The sequence below is a fragment of the Gobius niger genome (assembly GCF_951799975.1).
Source record: "Gobius niger genome assembly, chromosome: 17".
Classification (NCBI taxonomy): Eukaryota; Metazoa; Chordata; class Actinopteri; order Gobiiformes; family Gobiidae; genus Gobius; species Gobius niger.
This window is the reverse complement of record NC_136868.1, coordinates 26,346,847-26,366,297: the sequence shown is the minus strand read 5'-3', so window position 1 is coordinate 26,366,297 and position 19,451 is coordinate 26,346,847. Positions and strand designations below refer to the sequence as shown.

The window sequence follows — 19,451 nt, the reverse complement described above, 5'->3', positions numbered from 1 at the left end:
ATATTTGGTTACAGCACATTAAGCTTTGATTACAGCAGACATTGGCATCGTTTTAAGAATTCTGCCATGTCAAAAGATCCAGTATTAGATTCATTTTACACCAAGATCTTGTATTGATGGGAGAATGTGACCACTGTGCAAAGCCTTGACCTGACCAACTGCAGCAGTCCCAGATCAGAACAGTTCAATCCATGTGCCGACTTTTTTTTTTTTTTTGATCAGGCAGTGTAATATCAATAGAACATGAATCAAGTTTATTGATGCTCTCCCTGCAGAATCGTCCGTTCAGCCCCCCTGTGCACTCGGCCAGCCCTCCCCCGGTGGCGCCTTTGGCCCGGGCCGAGAGCACGTCCTCCATCTCCTCCACCAACTCCGCGGCCACCACGCCGACGGTGAACAAGGAGCTCTCGGTGTCCGTGTCAGGTGGGTCCCTGTCCGCCATGTCTGCTGTCTGACGTGTCTGGCAAAACAAAATGTGTTTTATTTGTAATGTTTTTGTCATTTCATTATTTCTTTGCTTTGTGTTACATTTGCGATCAAATAACTATTTTGTTTGCTTTCAGACACTTTCATGCATTGTATTGATGTATTTTAGTACAGTTTAGCTGTAAAAAGTCGTCTGACTAAAAAGTACACAATGACCAATTTGATAAAGGATGAAGCGCCTTAAAAATCAATGCTGGTTCTCTGGTAAAATCCTCATTTTAGAAATGAAATACTATAGAAGCAATTAAGATACTTTGTGCATTTCTAGTCAGTTGCAAACTGTGTGTGGGTGGTTTGAATAAGAATGAACTCCTGAGCCTTTAGCACAAATGTATAAAATAGTTGAATGAGGAGGAGCAGCGTTGAAATAGCCTGAAGAATAATCGCTGATTCTACTGTTTACCCTAATGTTTTAAACCATATGAAAACTAAATACACTAGATCAGGGGTCTCCAACAGGCGGCCCACGGGCCATATCTGGACTGATAGATGATTTGCAGAGTACAAATTCCTAAGTCTCTAGCCCATTCCTGTGCGGAGTTCTGAATTGTTAAAGAAATAACCAGAATGCTCACTCCAGCCACTAGGGGGCAGCTTCAATAAAGAAATGAAAGAATAACGCACATGTCCAGCAGAGGGCACTGACATCAGGATAAGATCAGGAGATCAGGATATAAACAACACATTATAATCACGTGGTAAAGGGACAGTCTGCCCCTGGGCAGCTGTGGCTACTATTGTAGCTTACCACCACCAAGTGCTGAGTGAATGAATAATGACCACAGCGCAGCAGAGACTTGTGCAATACAAGTGTAGCCGAGGTTACGGTCCTGTCGGGCTCATTATTATTCATTCATTGAAAAATGTTTCCTCAATAGTATTTTCATAATCAAAGCATCATTTACTGGAGCTATTGTGATATTTTGGCCCTCAGCGAAATCTACTTGGAGACCCCTGCACTAGATGTTCAAACTTCAGTGGACACAAGACAAGAGCATGTCAACATTACACATGACTTATTTTCCCCCCACATTATATTGATTTTGTTACATTGTGGAGCTTATTCTTGCCTCAGTTTGATCACGTTGCTTTTTTTTTGCTTTCTTTTCCTTTGTTTTGCCGTTTGTCCGCTGTGTGTTATTGTCCGTTGGCTCGTCAGAAGACGATACTTTTATAGACAAACTGCCCAACTTTGAGAGACACTTTGAAGCGCTGGCAGGTAGAGTATAGATGCCCTCAAGGGAACAGCAGTGAGATGGTTTGGGGGGGGGTTTGGGGCGTGCTGTTTTTGCAGTGTACGTCTACGCTCTTCACCCAGAGTGCTTTGCTTCAGGGTAAAGGCGAACGTTGTGTGATCAGCAATCACACTGTTGGGCATTAGGGGAGTGACAGAAATGACATCCACGCACCTTAATGGAAAAGTAATGTGACCCTTTAATCGTAAATGTTTCCTTTTTGTTGTTGAAGTGCATATGACTAGGTTTTGTCATAACAAATTTAACTTGTCATATGCACTTTAACTTATTACTAAGACATGCTATAAGTAATGCTCATATTATGAATTTCATTAGAATTTTGCTATTGATGCATTTGTCTTATACACTTTTCTGATCAAAAACACTTCTATGCTACTCTACTGAAAAAATCAACCTTCCAGCTCTGGTCCCAAACTGCACGTGACATGAAACATTTGCACAATTTCCTGTATTGTATTCAGTTTGGCGAGTTATTAACCGCTGAACGAGCGGGTTCATGGATGTCACTGCCCTAATGCGCATCTGTTTTGAGACTCAGGGACATTCCACATAACCTTTTTCTTCTGTTTGCCCCTTTATGCCACTACACGTCCCTTTCTCGCCACATCAACATCGGCATTACCATCGGTTCATCCTCGCACTCCTCTCTCTGTCCGTGTGCCAATGGCTGTCTTAACCGTCACCATGGCAACCCCTTGTCTGAGAGCGCCTGTGCATCTTGTCCCCCCAAATACCTTCACCGGGGGGGGGGGGGGGATCTCCTGAGCGTTTGTGTGCCGTGTTTTCAATGACCGCGATCTGATCTTTCAAAAATGTGGCCCATGGAAATTTCTTTTTTGTTTGTTTTGTTTGTTTTTGCTTTCACACGCTCTCTCTCTCTCTCGCCACTCGGGGGCGTTTAAGTCTGTGCATAACAACAAGGATGAGTTTAGAAGCATCTGGTTGGTATTCAGAGCGGGGCCGGAGTAGCGTGACATAACCTCAAGTTCGACCGCTCGTGAGCTGAACTTGAATCCTCTGTCCATGCCCCTCCTCCTCCACCCCCCCCCCCCCCACCCACAACCTCCGCCACTTCCACCCGACCCCCGAGCACTCGCCCCCACCCATACCTGCCGCATAGTGCCCTAGTGAAGCTCCTCCCATCACACTTGTCTCTGTGGCGCGCTGCACTCTGCTCTGGTTTGCACAGTGGCATGTCGGTTACATGTCGTCCATACCAAGTGCTTATAATATTAACATAGATACTATGTGGGCAGTGTTAACCTGTAGTGCCAAATGCATCATGGGAAATTATCGAGTGCGGATTCTTCTGCCTTTTAACTTAAAGTTATTTGACGCAAATATTGATATTTTTCATCAAATTAGACTTAAATTATGGACAATGGTTTTGTCAGTGGTGGAAGGAGGAACATAATTGTCTTGAGTAAAAGTCTAGATACAAGAGCAACACATTTACTTAAGTTATAGCAAAAGTATCAGATAAAAACTACGGCTAAACTCGAACTAAATCAGGACTAAACCAGGGCTAAACCAGGACTACACCAGGGCTAAATCAGGACTATACCAGTGCTAAACCAGGACTACACCAGGGCTAAATCAGGACTAAACCAGGGCTAAACCAGGACTACACCAGGGCTAAATCAGGACTATACCAGTGCTAAACCAGGACTACACCAGGGCTAAATCAGGACTAAACCAGGGCTAAACCAGGACTACACCAGGGCTAAATCAGGACTATACCAGTGCTAAACCAGGACTACACCAGGGCTAAACCAGGACTACACCAGGGCTAAACCAGGACTATACCAGGACTAAACCAGGACTAAACCAGGACTATACCAGGGCTAAATCAGGACTACACCAGGGCTAAATCAGGACTACACCAGGGCTAAATCAGGACTACACCAGGGCTAAATCAGGACTACACCAGGGCTAAACCAGGACTATACCAGTGCTAAACCAGGACTATACCAGTGCTAAACCAGGACTACACCAGGGCTAAACCAGGACTATACCAGTGCTAAACCTGGACTACACCAGGACTAAACCAGGACTAAACCAGGACTATACCAGGGCTAAACCAGGACTATACCAGTGCTAAACCAGGACTATACCAGGACTATACCAGGACTATACCAGGACTATACCAGGACTAAACCAGGACTATACCAGGGCTAAACCAGGACTATACCAGGACTAAACCAGGACTATGCCGGGGCTAAACCAGGACTATACCAGTGCTAAACCAGGACTATACCAGGACTAAACCAGGACTATGCCGGGGCTAAACCAGGACTACACCAGTGCTAAACCAGGACTAAACCAGGACTATGCCGGGGATAAACCAGGACTACACCAGTGCTAAACCAGGACTAAACCAGGACTATACCAGTGCTAAACCAGGACTACACCAGGACTAAACCAGGACTAAACCAGTACTATACCAGGGCTAAACCAGGACTACACCAGGACTAAACCAGGACTAAACCAGTACTATACCAGGACTAAACCAGGACTATACCAGTGCTAAACCAGGACTATACCAGTGCTAAACCAGGAGTACACCAGTGCTAAACCAGGACTATACCAGTGCTAAACCAGGACTATACCAGTGCTAAACCAGGACTATACCAGTGCTAAACCAGGACTACACCAGTGCTAAACCAGGACTACACCAGGACTAAACCAGGACTATACCAGTGCTAAACCAGGACTACACCAGTGCTAAACCAGGACTACACCAGGACTAAACCAGGACTATACCAGTGCTAAACCAGGACTACACCAGGACTAAACCAGGACTAAACCAGGACTATACCAGGGCTAAATCAGGACTATACCAGGTCTAAATCAGGACTATACCAGGGCTAAACCAGGACTACACCAGTGCTAAACCAGGACTACACCAGGGCTAAACCAGGACTACACCAGGGCTAAACCAGGACTACACCAGGTCTAAATCAGGACTATACCAGGGCTAAACCAGGACTATACCAAGACTAAAATAGAACTAAAGCTGGGTCTACATTGGGTCTAAACTAGGCCTAAACCATGACTACACCAGTGCTTAACCAGGACTAAAACAGGTCTAAACTAGGATTAAACTGTGTCTAAACTAGGACTAAATCAGGACTACACCAGTGCTAAACCAGGACTATACCAGTACTAAACCAGGACTACACCAGTGCTAAACCAGGACTACACCAGGACTAAACCAGGACTACACCAGTGCTAAACCAGGACTACACCAGGTCTAAATCAGGACTATACCAGGGCTAAACCAGGACTACACCAGGGCTAAACCAGAACCACACTAGGGCTAAACCAGGACTACACCAGGACTAAACCAAGACTAAAATAGAACTAAAGCTGGGTCTACATTGGGTCTAAACTAGGCCTAAACCATGACTACACCAGTGCTTAACCAGGACTAAAACAGGTCTAAACTAGGATTAAACTGTGTCTAAACTAGGACTAAACCAGGATTGTACTAGGACTAAACCATGACTTCACCAGGGCTAAACCAGGGCTAAACCAGGACTAAACCAGGTTTAAATCAGGACTAAACCAGGTCTGGACCAGAAAGAGGTCAGTGTAAACATGTGTCTAAATCAGTACTTTTACCTCAACTCCAAATAAAAAGTATAGTGGAGTGGAAAGTACTTTTACTTTACTTTACTTTTTAAAGTAAAAGTACCTCAAATTTGTACTTGTACTTGTGAAATGTTACACACTGTGGCTTTAATACGTGACATATACGGCTGAATTTGTTCAGGATCATTACTATTAGTGCTTTATGCGGCCCATGCCTAGCCTTCAGCAGTGATGCCCCCTGCAGGCCATCGTCAGGCATGTTAACATGCTGTTGCACAAAAAAAAAAAACATGGAGCAAGCTAAAGTTAATTATTTATATCTCTGAATCCTAAAATAGTACTGCAAAACCAAAATGGGCCGGTTAGTGAATGTGCAGCTTCTTATTTTGCTGGCCATGTCAGAGGAGGTTTTGCCGAAATTGTAGAAATGACAGTAGCTAAGTAGACCCCACCCACATCCCCCGCTCCTGCATACTCTCAGATAAGACGTCCAGTCACCATACTGTACCATATTGTCCCATATTGTCCCATATCGTCCCATATTGTCCCATGATGTCCCATATTGTCCCATATTGTCCCATGATGTCCCGTGCTGTCCCGTGCTGTCCTGTGCTGTCAGATGTTGTCTTCTGCTGTGCCCTGTCCCGGTGTGCGGTGTGTGTGTGTGTCCACTCCACTGTGACCGAGCTGCCCATGTGAGACTCACGCTGCTGTCCTTCTCTCCTCCTCCTCCCCCTCCCTCTCCTCCTCACCCCCATCCTCACCCTCTCCTCACCCCATCCTCACCCCACCCTCCCCCCACACAGAGAATGACCAGCCATCCCTGGTTTGGTTTGACCGTGGGAAGTTTTATTTAACATTCGAAGGTAAGTTTGCGGACGGCTGCTGCTGTAGTAGGAGTTGTAGTAGTAGTGGCTTGTGTGGGGCTCATCTGTGCTGGCTTCACTCCTGCCCCTCGCCTCCTGCTGTAAGCCCCCCCCCCCCCCCCCGTCCACACTTCTCTCCTCCCCCTCCATCGCCGCTGAAGCCATGCTAACTCCCGGCTGAGGCCTCTCACGCGCAGCTTTCTTCCTGACATTGTTCTTTTCTCACTTCGTCACTCCGGTCGGCTTCCATTCTTTGACCGATCACTCTTTACTAACATCTTTGTGTCCGGTTTGGGCTTGTCTTATCTTTCTTCTTTGAATGTTGCGATTCAGCGCAAAGAGGATGCTCCAAGCTAGCATGCATCTATCTGTCTACTCTGGCTTCTTTCAATTTTTCATGATCTTTTCTTAGGGCTTGGTGTATGAAAATGATCTATAGCATTGTTAAGTAGACAACACTGACTGTGATCAAATACCGTATAGAACAAAAGGTTGCATTCATAATGTTTCTCTAGTTTAAAGGGCCATTTATTTATTTATTTTTTATTTTAATCGGTTGCTTGTTTTACTTTAAGGTAGTGAAGCAAAGCAAAACAAATTCCTTTCCACCACTGGAAAAAACGACTATGGAGCCTTTAAAGCGATAGTCTGTGTAATTGACTTGCAATAGGTCATGTTCACGTGACATCACAACATTCTAAAGAGACTGAAAATTCCATGACAGTAACTTTGGTAATTGTCGAACGGCAAAGATTTTGTCTTACATTTTGGTTAATATCTCTGTCATCACTGGGAGAATCCACATGAAAAAAAACACTGTCTCAAAGTTTATTGTCTTCCCTGTCTGCACATATAAACTAAGATCCAATTATTTTCTCAAATGAGTCCTAAAGTGGTGACAATATTTAAATAATGTGGCGGATGTGTGAATCCAATCAACACCAAATAATAATGAGGTACAATATTGTACTATTTTTTGGGGGAGATTTCTTACATAAACGGTGTCTGTCTCATAGAGCTGTATTGTACTCTGCCCTCTTCTATTACATGAATGTAACCTATTACTAATGCAAGTTAGTTTTTCTAAAATCCCTCCCTTTGCTGATCTCAGCAACTAATCAGAATCCACGGTGCCATCACTTTGACCAATAAGACGAGCTTTCCTGAGAACCGGTCTGTCCGGTCCAATCAGAAGGGGATGGGGAGGAAGCTTGATTGTTTACTTTTGAAAATTATCCTTTTTTTCACTTTAACACTGAGGCACATGTCAGCATTCTATGGTAGACTTTACAGTATTACAAAAATAATGACATTATTAAATCCCATTAATGGTCTGCTGAGATTAAGGCAACCTGTTGCTGTTGGCTAGTCTAGTGCTATTTTTGCTTGATGTTCAGTTGACGAATCACAACACATTTATGTGATTCTGTACTCAATAGTTTTATCAGGCTTTGTGCAGAGAGAAAGGGTGTTTAGGACCACCCAGTCCACTGTCGCGTTGTTCATCTCACACTAACTCATTTCTGTCCAAACTGTTCTTTCATTTTGAGTTGTTCATTACTTCATCTTTTGCATTTTGTCCTCCTGCACTCTGTTAGGAACAAGTTGTAGATGTGAAACTAAAATCAATACAATTTTTGACTCCTGCGGTGACACTGAGAGCCTTTGTGCCTGTGTCCTTAACAGGCTGCTCCCGGGGCCCCAGTCCTCTGACCATGGGGGCCCAGGATACACTTCCTGTGGCCGCTGCCTTCACAGAGACGGTCAACGCCTTCTTCAAAGGAGCCGACCCCAGCAAGTACGTATAAGATATATATATATATATATATTATTATTTTTTACCTCTTGGTATGCTGGTACAATAGCAAAATGTTGGGGCTCATATAAAACATATAAAGTGGCTTCATAAAGTTTTAGACCCCTTTAATTATTTATATTTTATTATGTGGCAGTCCTGTCGTTTGGTTAAAAAAAATTCTCCAGAAGTACATCAAAATAGAGTTTGGGATGAAATGTTAAATTAAACGTTACCATACATCATGTTAGGGGGTACTAGCAAACATTGTCCATAGTGTAGCATTATCTAAATCAATTTATAAAAGGTAAAAAAAAAAAAGAACCATGGGACAAATACATCTAACACAATATAGTGTCCCAATGCTTTGTGTGAACGACAACAGTATTTTGCATTTGAACATCTACATTGGTTAAAGTGATACTCTGGAAGTCTAAATGTTTAACAAATGTTATAAAATGTGCAAAATCAAGCATCTGGTCTTGCATTTTGATGTAAATTAATAATATATATATATATATATATATATATATATATATATATTTATTTATTTATTTATTATTAAGTCTCTCCTTCCCGGATCTCGGCAACTAATCAGTGTCTAGTCTCCTCCCGCGTTGACCAATGAGACGAGCTTTTCCACTGAACCAGCTTGTCAGGTCTAATCAGGAGGAGGGGGAGGGGCTGGATCCTTTACTTTTGAAAATTCTTTTCCTGCTCTCCTCATTTTGCAAACTAAGAAGAGCGTTCTGGTTAAAGAGGGGAGGAATTTGATTGTCCTCTCCTCACTTTGCAAACTTACAGACTATCTCTTTAATAATTATGGAATGCACCAGGAATCTGATAAGATGCACTTTCATGTTGACATACAAACCCTACACTACTGCAGAATAGATCCATGTTTTTAGATTAAAGCCAAAATGTGAACATTATTAGCATTATTGTCATACCATACTAGCATAGGAATATATAGAGGAGTTTGAATATGTCCTGATTTTCTCTTATTATGAACAGCAACAGTCTCTATTGCTTATTAACATTTTCTTTACAAATCACAATGAACATGAGATAAAAACGAGCCTACATCAGTCCGCCTCCAGTGATGCATTCATTATTTGCGCTGACCGACTGCTAGCCGTGAGTGACATGTTCCCTGCTCTCTCTTAGGTGCGTGGTAAAGGTCATAGGTGAGATGGTGGTGTCGTTTCCAGCGGGGATCACGCGGCACTTTGCCACTAACCAGTCCCCCGCTGTGCTAACCTTCAGCATAACCAACTACAGCCGACTGGAGCAAGTGCTGCCTAACCCTCAGCTGCTGTGCTGGTAATGACTGACTCACACCGCCCCGACAGTAACACAGTCCCCATACTCACAAACTCACTCAGGTTCACGCTTCACTGTGTGCTCCATCTAGGTTTATTGTTTGAATGATATGCAAATGTCTAATTAAATCCCAGACCTGCTCCTCAAGTCCAGATTTCATACATAGAATTTACCAAGTTGCACGAAAAATAATATAAAAAGTGTCATTTGTGGTTGATGTAAAAGGTACAAGAAGTCTTGGAATCTCTGTTGACTGGCTGCTGCCTCCGCGACACGCCCCCGGGTGAAGTGGAAGAAGATGGATGGATGGATGGATGGATGGATGGATGGATGGATGGATGGATGGATGGATGGATGGATGGATGTCTCCTTTGACATATTGCGAATAACGTTATTCATTAGCGTCTAAACAGTTACCTTTTATAAATGCAGAACTAACCTCTGACAAAGTGTGCACATCCTTCATAGTAATACAGTTTTTGCCTTGTTGGTGATATTCCACCAGTTCTTTATTGTCCATCTTTCAATATTTATTTCAACAAGGCTCAACTACTTCCCCTGAGGACTAAAACAGAACAGTGCATTGTGGGGCATGGCCAGAACAACAGAAAGACGTGGGAGACAGTGTCTTTAAATGAATGGTGGGAACTAATTTGTTGAGATTAGGGACCGACCGATGTGGATTTTTTGGGGTCCGAGACCAATACCGATATGGAGGGGGTTGGTCTGACAGAGAGATATATTGGCCGATATTTTAAGTAATTTAATTTGATGAAGTTGTTTTTTTAATCATAGAAATATATCTAATACACCGATAATATTCTTTTTCTAAGGCTGATGGCGATTATTTGGGATTTTGATTGGCCGGTACTGATGTGCACCACTGATATTTTTTGAAACTGTCTTGTTTATAATCCTGTGTATGAAGTTTTAAACGTGCTAGTGTAACTCTTATAGCAGGGGGCGCAGTAGATTTTATGATAGAAAAACACATAAAATGTATAAAATAGGTGGCTGATTTTCACAGCAGTGTTTCTCTGCTCACCTGAGGCCAAGTTCTGGGAGGGCACTTTCGGTTTCAGAGATATTGACATTGTTATTGGCCAATAGCCGATATTGTAATATACCTCATATCGACCCGATATATCTAGTTGAGATCCGTCTGTGTCAGTGTTCTGCCAATATTCACTTTTCCAAAACAACACTTTAATAGAGAAATACTAATCTCCAGTGTTGTAGCAGTTCGGGCAGATGAGTCAGACCCGTACAGGCGTTTTAATGTCAGCTGCTGGTGACTCACTGTGAAGTCATGAGAGAGAGCTTAGATCAAGTGGGAAACTTTGCACTGCCTGTTGTTGGTCGTCTTTTCTATCTTTACACTTTATTTTCAGCACTTTTTAAAGACAAATAAGATGTGCATTAAGTGTATGTTTAATGATAAGTGCTTTGTTCTGGTGTACCACAGAACACAGTGCAGGGCTTTTCTAAACGCCGGCTCTTCTATCCCTCAGTGATAACACCACACAAGCCAAGGGCGATTCCAAGAACTTCTGGGTGAACATGCCAAACCTGATCACGCATTTGAAGAAGGTGGCGGAGCAGAAGCCACAAGCCACGTACTACAACGTGGACATGCTCAAGTATCAGGTGAGAGACCAGAGCCGGGTAGTACTCCGTTACATTTACTCAAGTACACGGACTCTCAGATGACGCAAGACAAGGTCCAGACTTTGACTTTATGTTTTTGAAGTGACACAACAGCTCAGTTGTTACGAACACTTATTGCAAAAACTGACGATACAAGTACTTAAACTGTACTTTGATACTTTCTCAATACCTTTACTGCATTAGTAAACAGAATGCATTCTACTTTTTTGAGCTAAAACAGCCGTTCATCTAATTGTTTTGAAGGATTTTATTAGTCCGTAGCCTATGGCAGGACAGTTCTGGGTGAAAGGGGGTGAAAAGCAGGGAAACGCATCCCAAACCTTTTGGACTGTGACCTGTATAATCATCAGACCAACATCAGTAAGATATATGTGGCACAAAACAACAAAATCTGTTTTTTGTATAAAAAATATGCAGTTTTCCATCAAAAATACATTAAATATAAAGTTGCCCATGTTAAAAATATTATCTTGTAGAAATCCCTGCACTGGACTAGTGGCTGCATTGTTAAGTTGAAGGACAAGCAAGTTGTTTCTTTAGTGCTGTCTCAAAACATTTATTTTTCTCAGTGTAAAACTTGTACCTTTTAATGATCCAGCTCTAAAAAATATAGTGAAGAGCACTTAATTTAACTATCTAATGTCAGCTGATATAGCTGACATATATACAGTTATACAGAATAATATCATTTTAGGAATATATAACAGGGAAATGCTGATTGAGTGTTCCCTGCGCATGTGTGAAATGAACACGTTGTGCTTTCTGCTCCCGACTTGGTGGCCAGTGATGAAATACAGCTCCATCTCACCCAAAATGTCAGTGTACTTGATGCAATACGCTGAGATTCTGGAGGGTTATTATATCTGTTATTTTTCACTTACTGTGCACCATTGTTCTGTGCAGGTGTCTGTCCAAGGCTCTCAGTCCACTCCCCTGAACCTGGCGGTGAGCTGGAGGTGTGACCCCACCAGCACTGACCTGAGGATAGACTACAAGTACAACGGCGAGGCCATGTCCACGCCCACAGCGCTGCACAACGTCCAGTTTCTCGTGCCCGTGGATGGCGGGGTCTCCAAACTCCAGGCCGTGTTGCCTCCTGCTGCGTGGTGAGGACCGTTTCTCATCCAACTTGTAGGAAATCTGGCTGGGGCGGCTGTGCGTAGTTTTTTGAATAAATCTCTTGAACGTCACTTGTGTCCCGCAGGAACACAGAGCAACAGCGGATCCTTTGGAAGATCCCAGATATCTCACACAAATCAGAAAACGGAGGTAATGAGGTCCTTATAAACGGTTATCAAAGTAATCCCGCCTTTGTGCCTGAGCCATTCCTGATCAAATTAAAAATGGAACCAGGCTGTGTGCGCGCCCTCTGAGGAGAAGTCGGGCCTAGATACTTGTTTAATTGATCCATTAGAAGACGGCAAAGATGCTAATCAGATACAGCTCAGCCATATCCCTATTTGAAAGTTCTGCATTTTCAGGTGTGGGCTCGCTGTTGGCGCGCTTCCAGCTGACGGAGGGTCCCAGTAAGCCCGCTCCCCTGGCCGTGCAGTTCACCAGTGAAGGCAGCACTCTGTCGGGCTGCGACATCGAGCTGGCCGGCCCGGGCTACCGCTTCTCCCTCATCAAGAAGAGGTTTGCTGCAGGTCAGTGAGGCTTTTACTAATGCGCCACTTGGCTGGGAACGGTTTAGTTACAGCATATAACCTTGAATGTTCCACCATTGAGTCTCAAAAAGATGCCAGTGCCAGTGAGGTCTTACTGTTGTCGATTCTTCTTACAGGAAAGTACATGGCTGACAACTGAAGGCTACTGTCGAGCCGAGAACTGGGGCTGGACGCCGGCGAACGGATCCGAGCTCCGCAGTCTGCCAGCAGTATTATCAAACCACCGTCGCATCGTAGACCCGTTCCTTTTCTTTGGTCACATCCCCCATCGTATTTGAACTCATCCAACGCATCAATGGGCTCTTCCTTCCTCTTCCGGAGTCTGTGCCTCTCGTCTCCATCTGCTGGTCAAAACGTGGTAGTGCCTGTAGGAGTCTCACTGCAGCTGCCTGGCTCCAAAACATTCCCACGAATCGACAGTCGGTCTCTGATAAATGTTTAGAACGCAGGACCAGATTTGGAATCAAAACTCACTTGCACATTCAAAAAGTAAAAGAGTCGCGCTGATAATCCATGCGTGAGGTTTTAAGTTCGGTGGCCTTTTCCAACAGTAAATACGCCTGGAGTGTAGGTTAGGGTCTCTAGAGTCTGGTACTACAGGGTCACTCATTGCTGCATAGTTGACTTCAAACACATTAAGTTACTGCATGTATTACAGTTGGGCAGCTGCAATGATCAGCACTGAATCCTGCAGAGATCAGAGCTGCTTTCCTTCAGAACAAACATTGTACAAAGTGTCATTTGAATCACTACTGTAGGTATAGTATGTAAAGGGTTTGATGTTCCTCGTAATGTCCCATAGCCTCCTGTTGTTCCCATGACAACAGCGTTAGCCTCCAGAGAACATGACCGCATCTATTTTTATTTATTGACAATGAAGACTTGTTGTATAAACGTGTTTGTGTATATGTATAGAGTTTGAGCGGTATCACAAGTCCCTTAAAGTATAAATATTTGAACTTTTTGTTATCTGTGTAGTTGGTAACCTGTGTACAGTATAAGGTATAATTTTTGAATTTATTTCAGATATAATTTTTTAACTCAAGTGCAACAGAAGATTTGAGCTATATATGGGGCGGGCGGGGGGTAATTTAAAATGAGAATATCTTTCTGGATGCTGTGTTAATGCTTTGTGAAAGCAGTGTTACTGTAGAGTTAGCTATATTCCATGGACAATGTCCATGTGTTTCTCATACAGCTGTGATGAAGTGTGGTGACCGTGCGACCACTGGAGCGTATAGTTTGTTACTAAAACCAGCTTTTTATTTTATTCAAATGACAAAGCTGTACATTTGTCTATTTATTGTACTTTATGTAGGTCACCTCATGCTTCTGAGCAAAGTCAGGCCTGATACTGTTCACCTCAGTGAGGCGTAATGGACTAAAGATGTCCTGTCATGGCTCTTCTTACTGGTCATTCAAGCGTCTTCCGCCCAAGCTTGTCTCTACTGACCAATCATAACTATTAAATACAAAAATGGGCGGACATCAAGCGTCTTTATTGGTTGTAAGTTGCCTTGTTTTCTGCATTCATATAACTCTTCCCTGTGCTCCTTCCATCTTCACTCACCTGTCTCTCGAACACACCACTCGTAGTGAGTCATTTGGGGCCTCACTGATTTGAGCAGAATCCTGGCCTTACTGTCTTCATCCAACCAGCGCTTGTGTTTCATATTGGTCTCTGTGAGATGACATGAGTTGAATGCAAAGTGAACCAGAAGTCTTTTGTTTTGTATTTGACATTTTACGTGTGCTCCCGGGACGAGTCAGTCCTCTGTTGTTTAGCAGAATAAGCTGAATATTTTTAAACGCCTACAAAATAAAACGTTCGACTATTTATTGTGAAAACACTGTGCAAATGATTTTCAACTCCTTGAACACTTTGACCGTCAACCAGATGAACAAAATTAAAACAAAAAACTGTGTTAACTCCCTGGACACAATCAACCACTTTAGCCCCATTTGTCCCAATTGGCTTTACACAAAGATGTCTAATCAAAAACAGGAGCTTTGAGAACCATTTGCTGTGATGTGAGCGGTTGCTTCACGCACAACACTTGGCGCAGCGTTGTCTACAGCCGACATGCCCTCCACCATGCGACCCGTCTACGCACCTTTGGACTTCTGGCCGTCTCTGGCTGGTGGTTGTAACATGGAGCATCTCGGTTCTAGGCAGTGCTGCTGTTGACGCCATGGACCGGTTATTTTTTCCACTGAATGATTACAGATGTTTAAGTCTATGCAGAACAGAGCAGGCAGTGTTGTGTGTCCGTGTGCGTTTGGTTCTGTACACACATGCAGTCCATTTGTAAAGTACCTAACAATGCTAAGACCAACTTGGAAAATTAGTTTGCTTCTTTCCAAAAACCAATAAAGGTGATACATGTACAGTGTGGCTCTGGACTGGCTCTTTTGTTAAGCTGCTTGACATAAATACTGTAGAAAAACAAATGTTTTTACCTAAACCAATGAAATATTTTACACTCTTGTGCAGGACATGTCCAAAAAGGAAAAGAAAAGGAAAAGCAGGAAGCTGTCTTCATCTTCAAGTGAGGATGACGATACTATGGATAGTATGAAAGTGGCTCTAAATTTTCTAAATTACTAGCCTGGAAACTTAGAAAGCAACAAGCGGAGAGAGCAGTTTGTCAAAGACAATGAAACAAATACAATCGAAATTAAACAAAATAAAATACAATCGACCTTTGAATCTTTTTATAAAAAAATGTTTTCTAGGGTGCAATTAAGAGGCTATAAAAATAACAAGTCACCAGGAAGTGATGGCTTCAACTCAGAGTGGTATGAAGCTTTTAGAGAGGAGCATACCCCCCTACTCTAAACCACCTTTAATTGGGCACTCAAAAATACCCGGATTCCTCCAAGCTGGAAAGAAGCTATCATATCACTAATACCTAAAGAAGCAAAGGATAGACTTGAATGTGGGTCATATAGGCCTATCTCAATCCTCAATGTTGATTATCGTATTTACACCTCAATAATGTCTAAAAGAATGGAAAATATCCTACCAAATCTCATAAATAATGACCAAACAGGATTTATAAACAAACGACAAACTCAGGACAACATTAGACGAACCCTACATATAATGAATCATATACAAAAATGCAATGAGAAAGCAATGATTATTAGTTTAGACGCCGAAAAGGCATTCGATTCAGTTAGTTGGTTTTATTTATTCAAGGTGTTGAAAAAATTTGGTAATAAATAACATCAAGGCTCTTTATGACAACCCAACGTCGAGAATAAGGATAAATGTATATCTAACAGACCCACAGACACTGGAAAGAGGAGTAAAGCAGGGCTGTGCCTGGTCCCCTCTGCTCTTTGCTCTGTATTTGGAGCCGATGGCTCAATATATTAGACAATCGAAAATGATCAGTGGCATCACGATTAACAAAGTGGAACATAAAATTGCGTGCTACGCAGATAATATAATTCTATTTTTGACCAAACCTGAAATATCAGTACCGGAACTGATGCAGTTCCTTGATAGTATGGGCCCAATGTCTGGTTACAAATTAAATATTGGAAAAACGGAAAAAAAAAACTCTCTTACTGGCAACCTCCTAATCATTTTAAGAAGAAATATCGATTTAAATGGCATACAGACTCTCTGAAATATTTAGGTGTAACACTCCATAAAGACTTATCGAAAATGTTGGAGAAAAATTTTAACCACCTTTACTCAAATATAAAAAAAAGATCTTGAAAAGTGGAATCTTAGTTTAACGGTGAGGATTGAAACCATAATGATGAACGTTTTACCCAGATTTCTTTCTTCCAGTTTACATCCCAAATCACTTATTTGCTGAATGAGACAAAGCAATTTCCAGATTCATCTGGAAAGGACAGAAGCCTCGTATCCGTTATAAAACAATGCAGTTGTCAAAAGAGAGAGGGGGCTGGGGACTTCCTTGTCTTAAAAATTACTTTATTTCAGCCCAAGTTCGTACACTACTCTATTGGTGTGGTCCAGAATACGTTGCTAAATGGAAGGATATAGAATGCAATATGCTTTCGGATGTCCCTTTACAGGCCATAGCAGATATGAAACGACTTGAATCAACTGACAATTTTGGGAATATATGGCTCGACTCTCTATTTACAGTTTGGAAAGAACTGTTGAAAACATACCATTTGCAGACTGATATTAAAATGCTGAGTTGGCTGGCGTATGATCAAAACTCAATAATTGTGGGATGGATTGATTGGGATTAGTTAATGTTAACAAAATATCATATGCATAAAGACATTAGAGGATATCATTTCAAAGCTAATCTTTATGCAGATGATATTTTGTTAACATTAACTAATCCCAATCAATCCATCCCACAATTATTGACTTTATTAGAACTATTTGGCAAAAATTCAGGATATAAAATTAACTGCAATAAGAGCGAAGCAATCCCACAAAATCAGTATATATTCCCATCCCATCTAGGAGCTGCACCTTTTGTTTGGAGGTCACAAGGAATGAGGAATCTTGGTATAACTATTAAATCACCAATCTGCATCTACATACTCAAGACTATTAAAGAAGATATTAGGAGATGGACTGCCCTGCATTTGTCTTTGTGGGGAAGGGCCGAGGTAATAAAAATGAACTTATTACCCCGGTTTACTTTTCCAATATCTGCCATCCCACTTAAAGTCCCTCAAAAATGGTTTAAGGAAATAGACACACTTTTTACACAGTTCCTTTGTAATGGAAAAAACCCAGAATCAATCTTAAAAAACTTACTATGCCCAAGGGAAAATGTGGGCATATACCTAGCATATACATGTATTATTTAGCATTCAACGCAAGATATCGTCTGACACGGGGTTACAATGAAAAAAATCATTTTACACCTGGGAGCTGGGAGGGATTAGAGAAAAGTGTTTTATACGAACACAATGCAACAACTTCTTTTACATCTCTATGGTACAACCCCAAATACCAAGCTAAGAACAAAAACAATTAATTAAATGTTTTTGTGAAATTACAAAAGCTATACAAAAGCAATTAAAAACAACTGGTATATGATTACCATCATGTCCAATATCAAATAATTATTTAATAACTGTTGGTGGTCACACACTCCATAGCGCTTTTTTGTCAGAGGATGTCAACCGGATGGATCAACTGGTAAAGGATGGACAAATCAGTCTTAAAATCTTGATATAACCTGAAAGAGTCGAAGCTATTCCGACACCTTCAGTTAAAATCAATCATGAAAAGTTATCTGACAAAAGGAATCACACCTGCTTCAAAAAATATTCTAGAAGAAAAATTCAAAACCGCTGTCAATAAACGAGAGACAGTCTCTGTTATATACAAGTTGCTGATCCAGTCACTTCCTGACAGCACCACATCCACAAAACTGCAATGGGAGAAAGACATTGGCTCTCCATTAACTGTTGAACAATGGGACACAATTTAAAAAAAATCCAGCTGCGTTTCAAAATGTGTACATTATAAAATTATCCAAATGAAAATTATTCACAGAACGTATGTTACCCCCGTAACTTTGAAAAAAATGAATTTAAATATCTGGTATTTGTGCTGGCATGGATGTGGCCGGATCACCTGCTGTGGGCTTGTCCTAATGTAAGAAAAGTCTGGGCGGCCGTAACTGCTTTTATGCAAGATCTTTTGAATGTAGAAACACCCAATCAATTTGATGTTTGTGTCCTCGGAAATACGATTGGCACCAGGTCTAAAACTACACAGAGGATTGCAGCTTTAGGGTTCATGTCAGTAAAAAGAATCCTACTTAAAAACTGGAAAGTACGTAAAGTAGACTGTTTTGACCTACATGGGTGAAAGACTTTATGAACTTATATTATCGATGGAGAATGTAACAGCGCTCCTTTGCGATCCCGGCAAAAGCCAAACAAATGAAGTGACACTACAAGAAGTGAAGAATGAACTACGGAAGAAACTGATGAACTAAAGGAAATAGACTGCTCTTAATATACTGTATAAAAGCAGTTTGTTGTTTTCTGTTTTGTTTTGTCTTGAAATGAAATGGACAAGCTTTGTTGTAATAATTGTACAAGGAAAAAGAAGGAAGAAAAAAAAAGTGGGTTTTACATTTAAAACTCAATCGTTTCAACAAAAAATGTAATAATTAGAAGACAGGAAAAGAACTGGCCAGTAAAAAAAAACAAAAAAACATCAATGTCAGGCCCTGAGTAAACAGCGTGGAAACTATTCAAGCACCATTAAGTCAATGCTTCTCAAACTGTGTTACTCAATATGATGACTATCACCCAAGAATAAAAAAAAAGATAAATAAACGGTGATGGTGACAACAATAATAACACCAGAATAAGATTTGTTGTCACTTAAAAACAAACATGTAGAAGTATTAAAAAGCTAAATGCAGTATTGGGTGATTGTTTGAGGAGCAGTGTCTGCGTGTGTTGGTGTGTGAGTGAGAATGTGAATGGAAACCTGCTGTAAAGCGTTATGAGTGCCTAATGTTGGTGGAAAAAAGCTCTGTAAGTTCAGACCATTTGCCGTATCTTGAGCATGTTTTTTTTTTCTTTTAAAATTATTTTTTCTGAACTGTACCACAACCCTCCCTCCCCCAATTCTTTCTCTTTTTTTTCTTTTTTTTTTTTCTTGGTTGTTTGTTTTGTTTTGTCTTGTTTTGTATTCTCTCACCTATGGTCATGAGATTTGGGTCATGACCGAAAGGACAAGATCGCGAATACAAGCGGCCGAAATGAGTTTCCTTCGCAGGGTGGCTGGGCGCACCCTTCGAGATCGGGTGAGGAGCTCGGTTAC

The 19,451-nt window shown here is 41.6% G+C and overlaps 1 protein-coding gene across 4 annotated transcripts in view; it reads left to right on the top strand.

The window, feature by feature from the left end:
• sgip1a (SH3GL interacting endocytic adaptor 1a) overlaps nt 1-12,943 on the top strand; it is a 49,702-nt gene extending 36,759 nt beyond the window's left edge. For 3 of the 4 annotated variants that reach the window (XM_079575588.1, XM_079575587.1, XM_079575586.1), the window contains 9 exons: nt 276-423; nt 6,143-6,202; nt 7,889-8,000; nt 9,165-9,320; nt 10,832-10,967; nt 11,892-12,094; nt 12,193-12,257; nt 12,470-12,634; nt 12,772-12,943. In XM_079575588.1, the coding sequence (XP_079431714.1) occupies nt 276-423; nt 6,143-6,202; nt 7,889-8,000; nt 9,165-9,320; nt 10,832-10,967; nt 11,892-12,094; nt 12,193-12,257; nt 12,470-12,634; nt 12,772-12,794 (1,068 nt within the window). In that variant the 3' untranslated portion in view covers nt 12,795-12,943. The remainder of the gene's footprint in view (nt 1-275; nt 424-6,142; nt 6,203-7,888; nt 8,001-9,164; nt 9,321-10,831; nt 10,968-11,891; nt 12,095-12,192; nt 12,258-12,469; nt 12,635-12,771) is intronic. The other variant, XM_079575589.1, reaches the window with a different exon arrangement.
• Nucleotides 12,944-19,451: the final 6,508 nt, after the last annotated feature.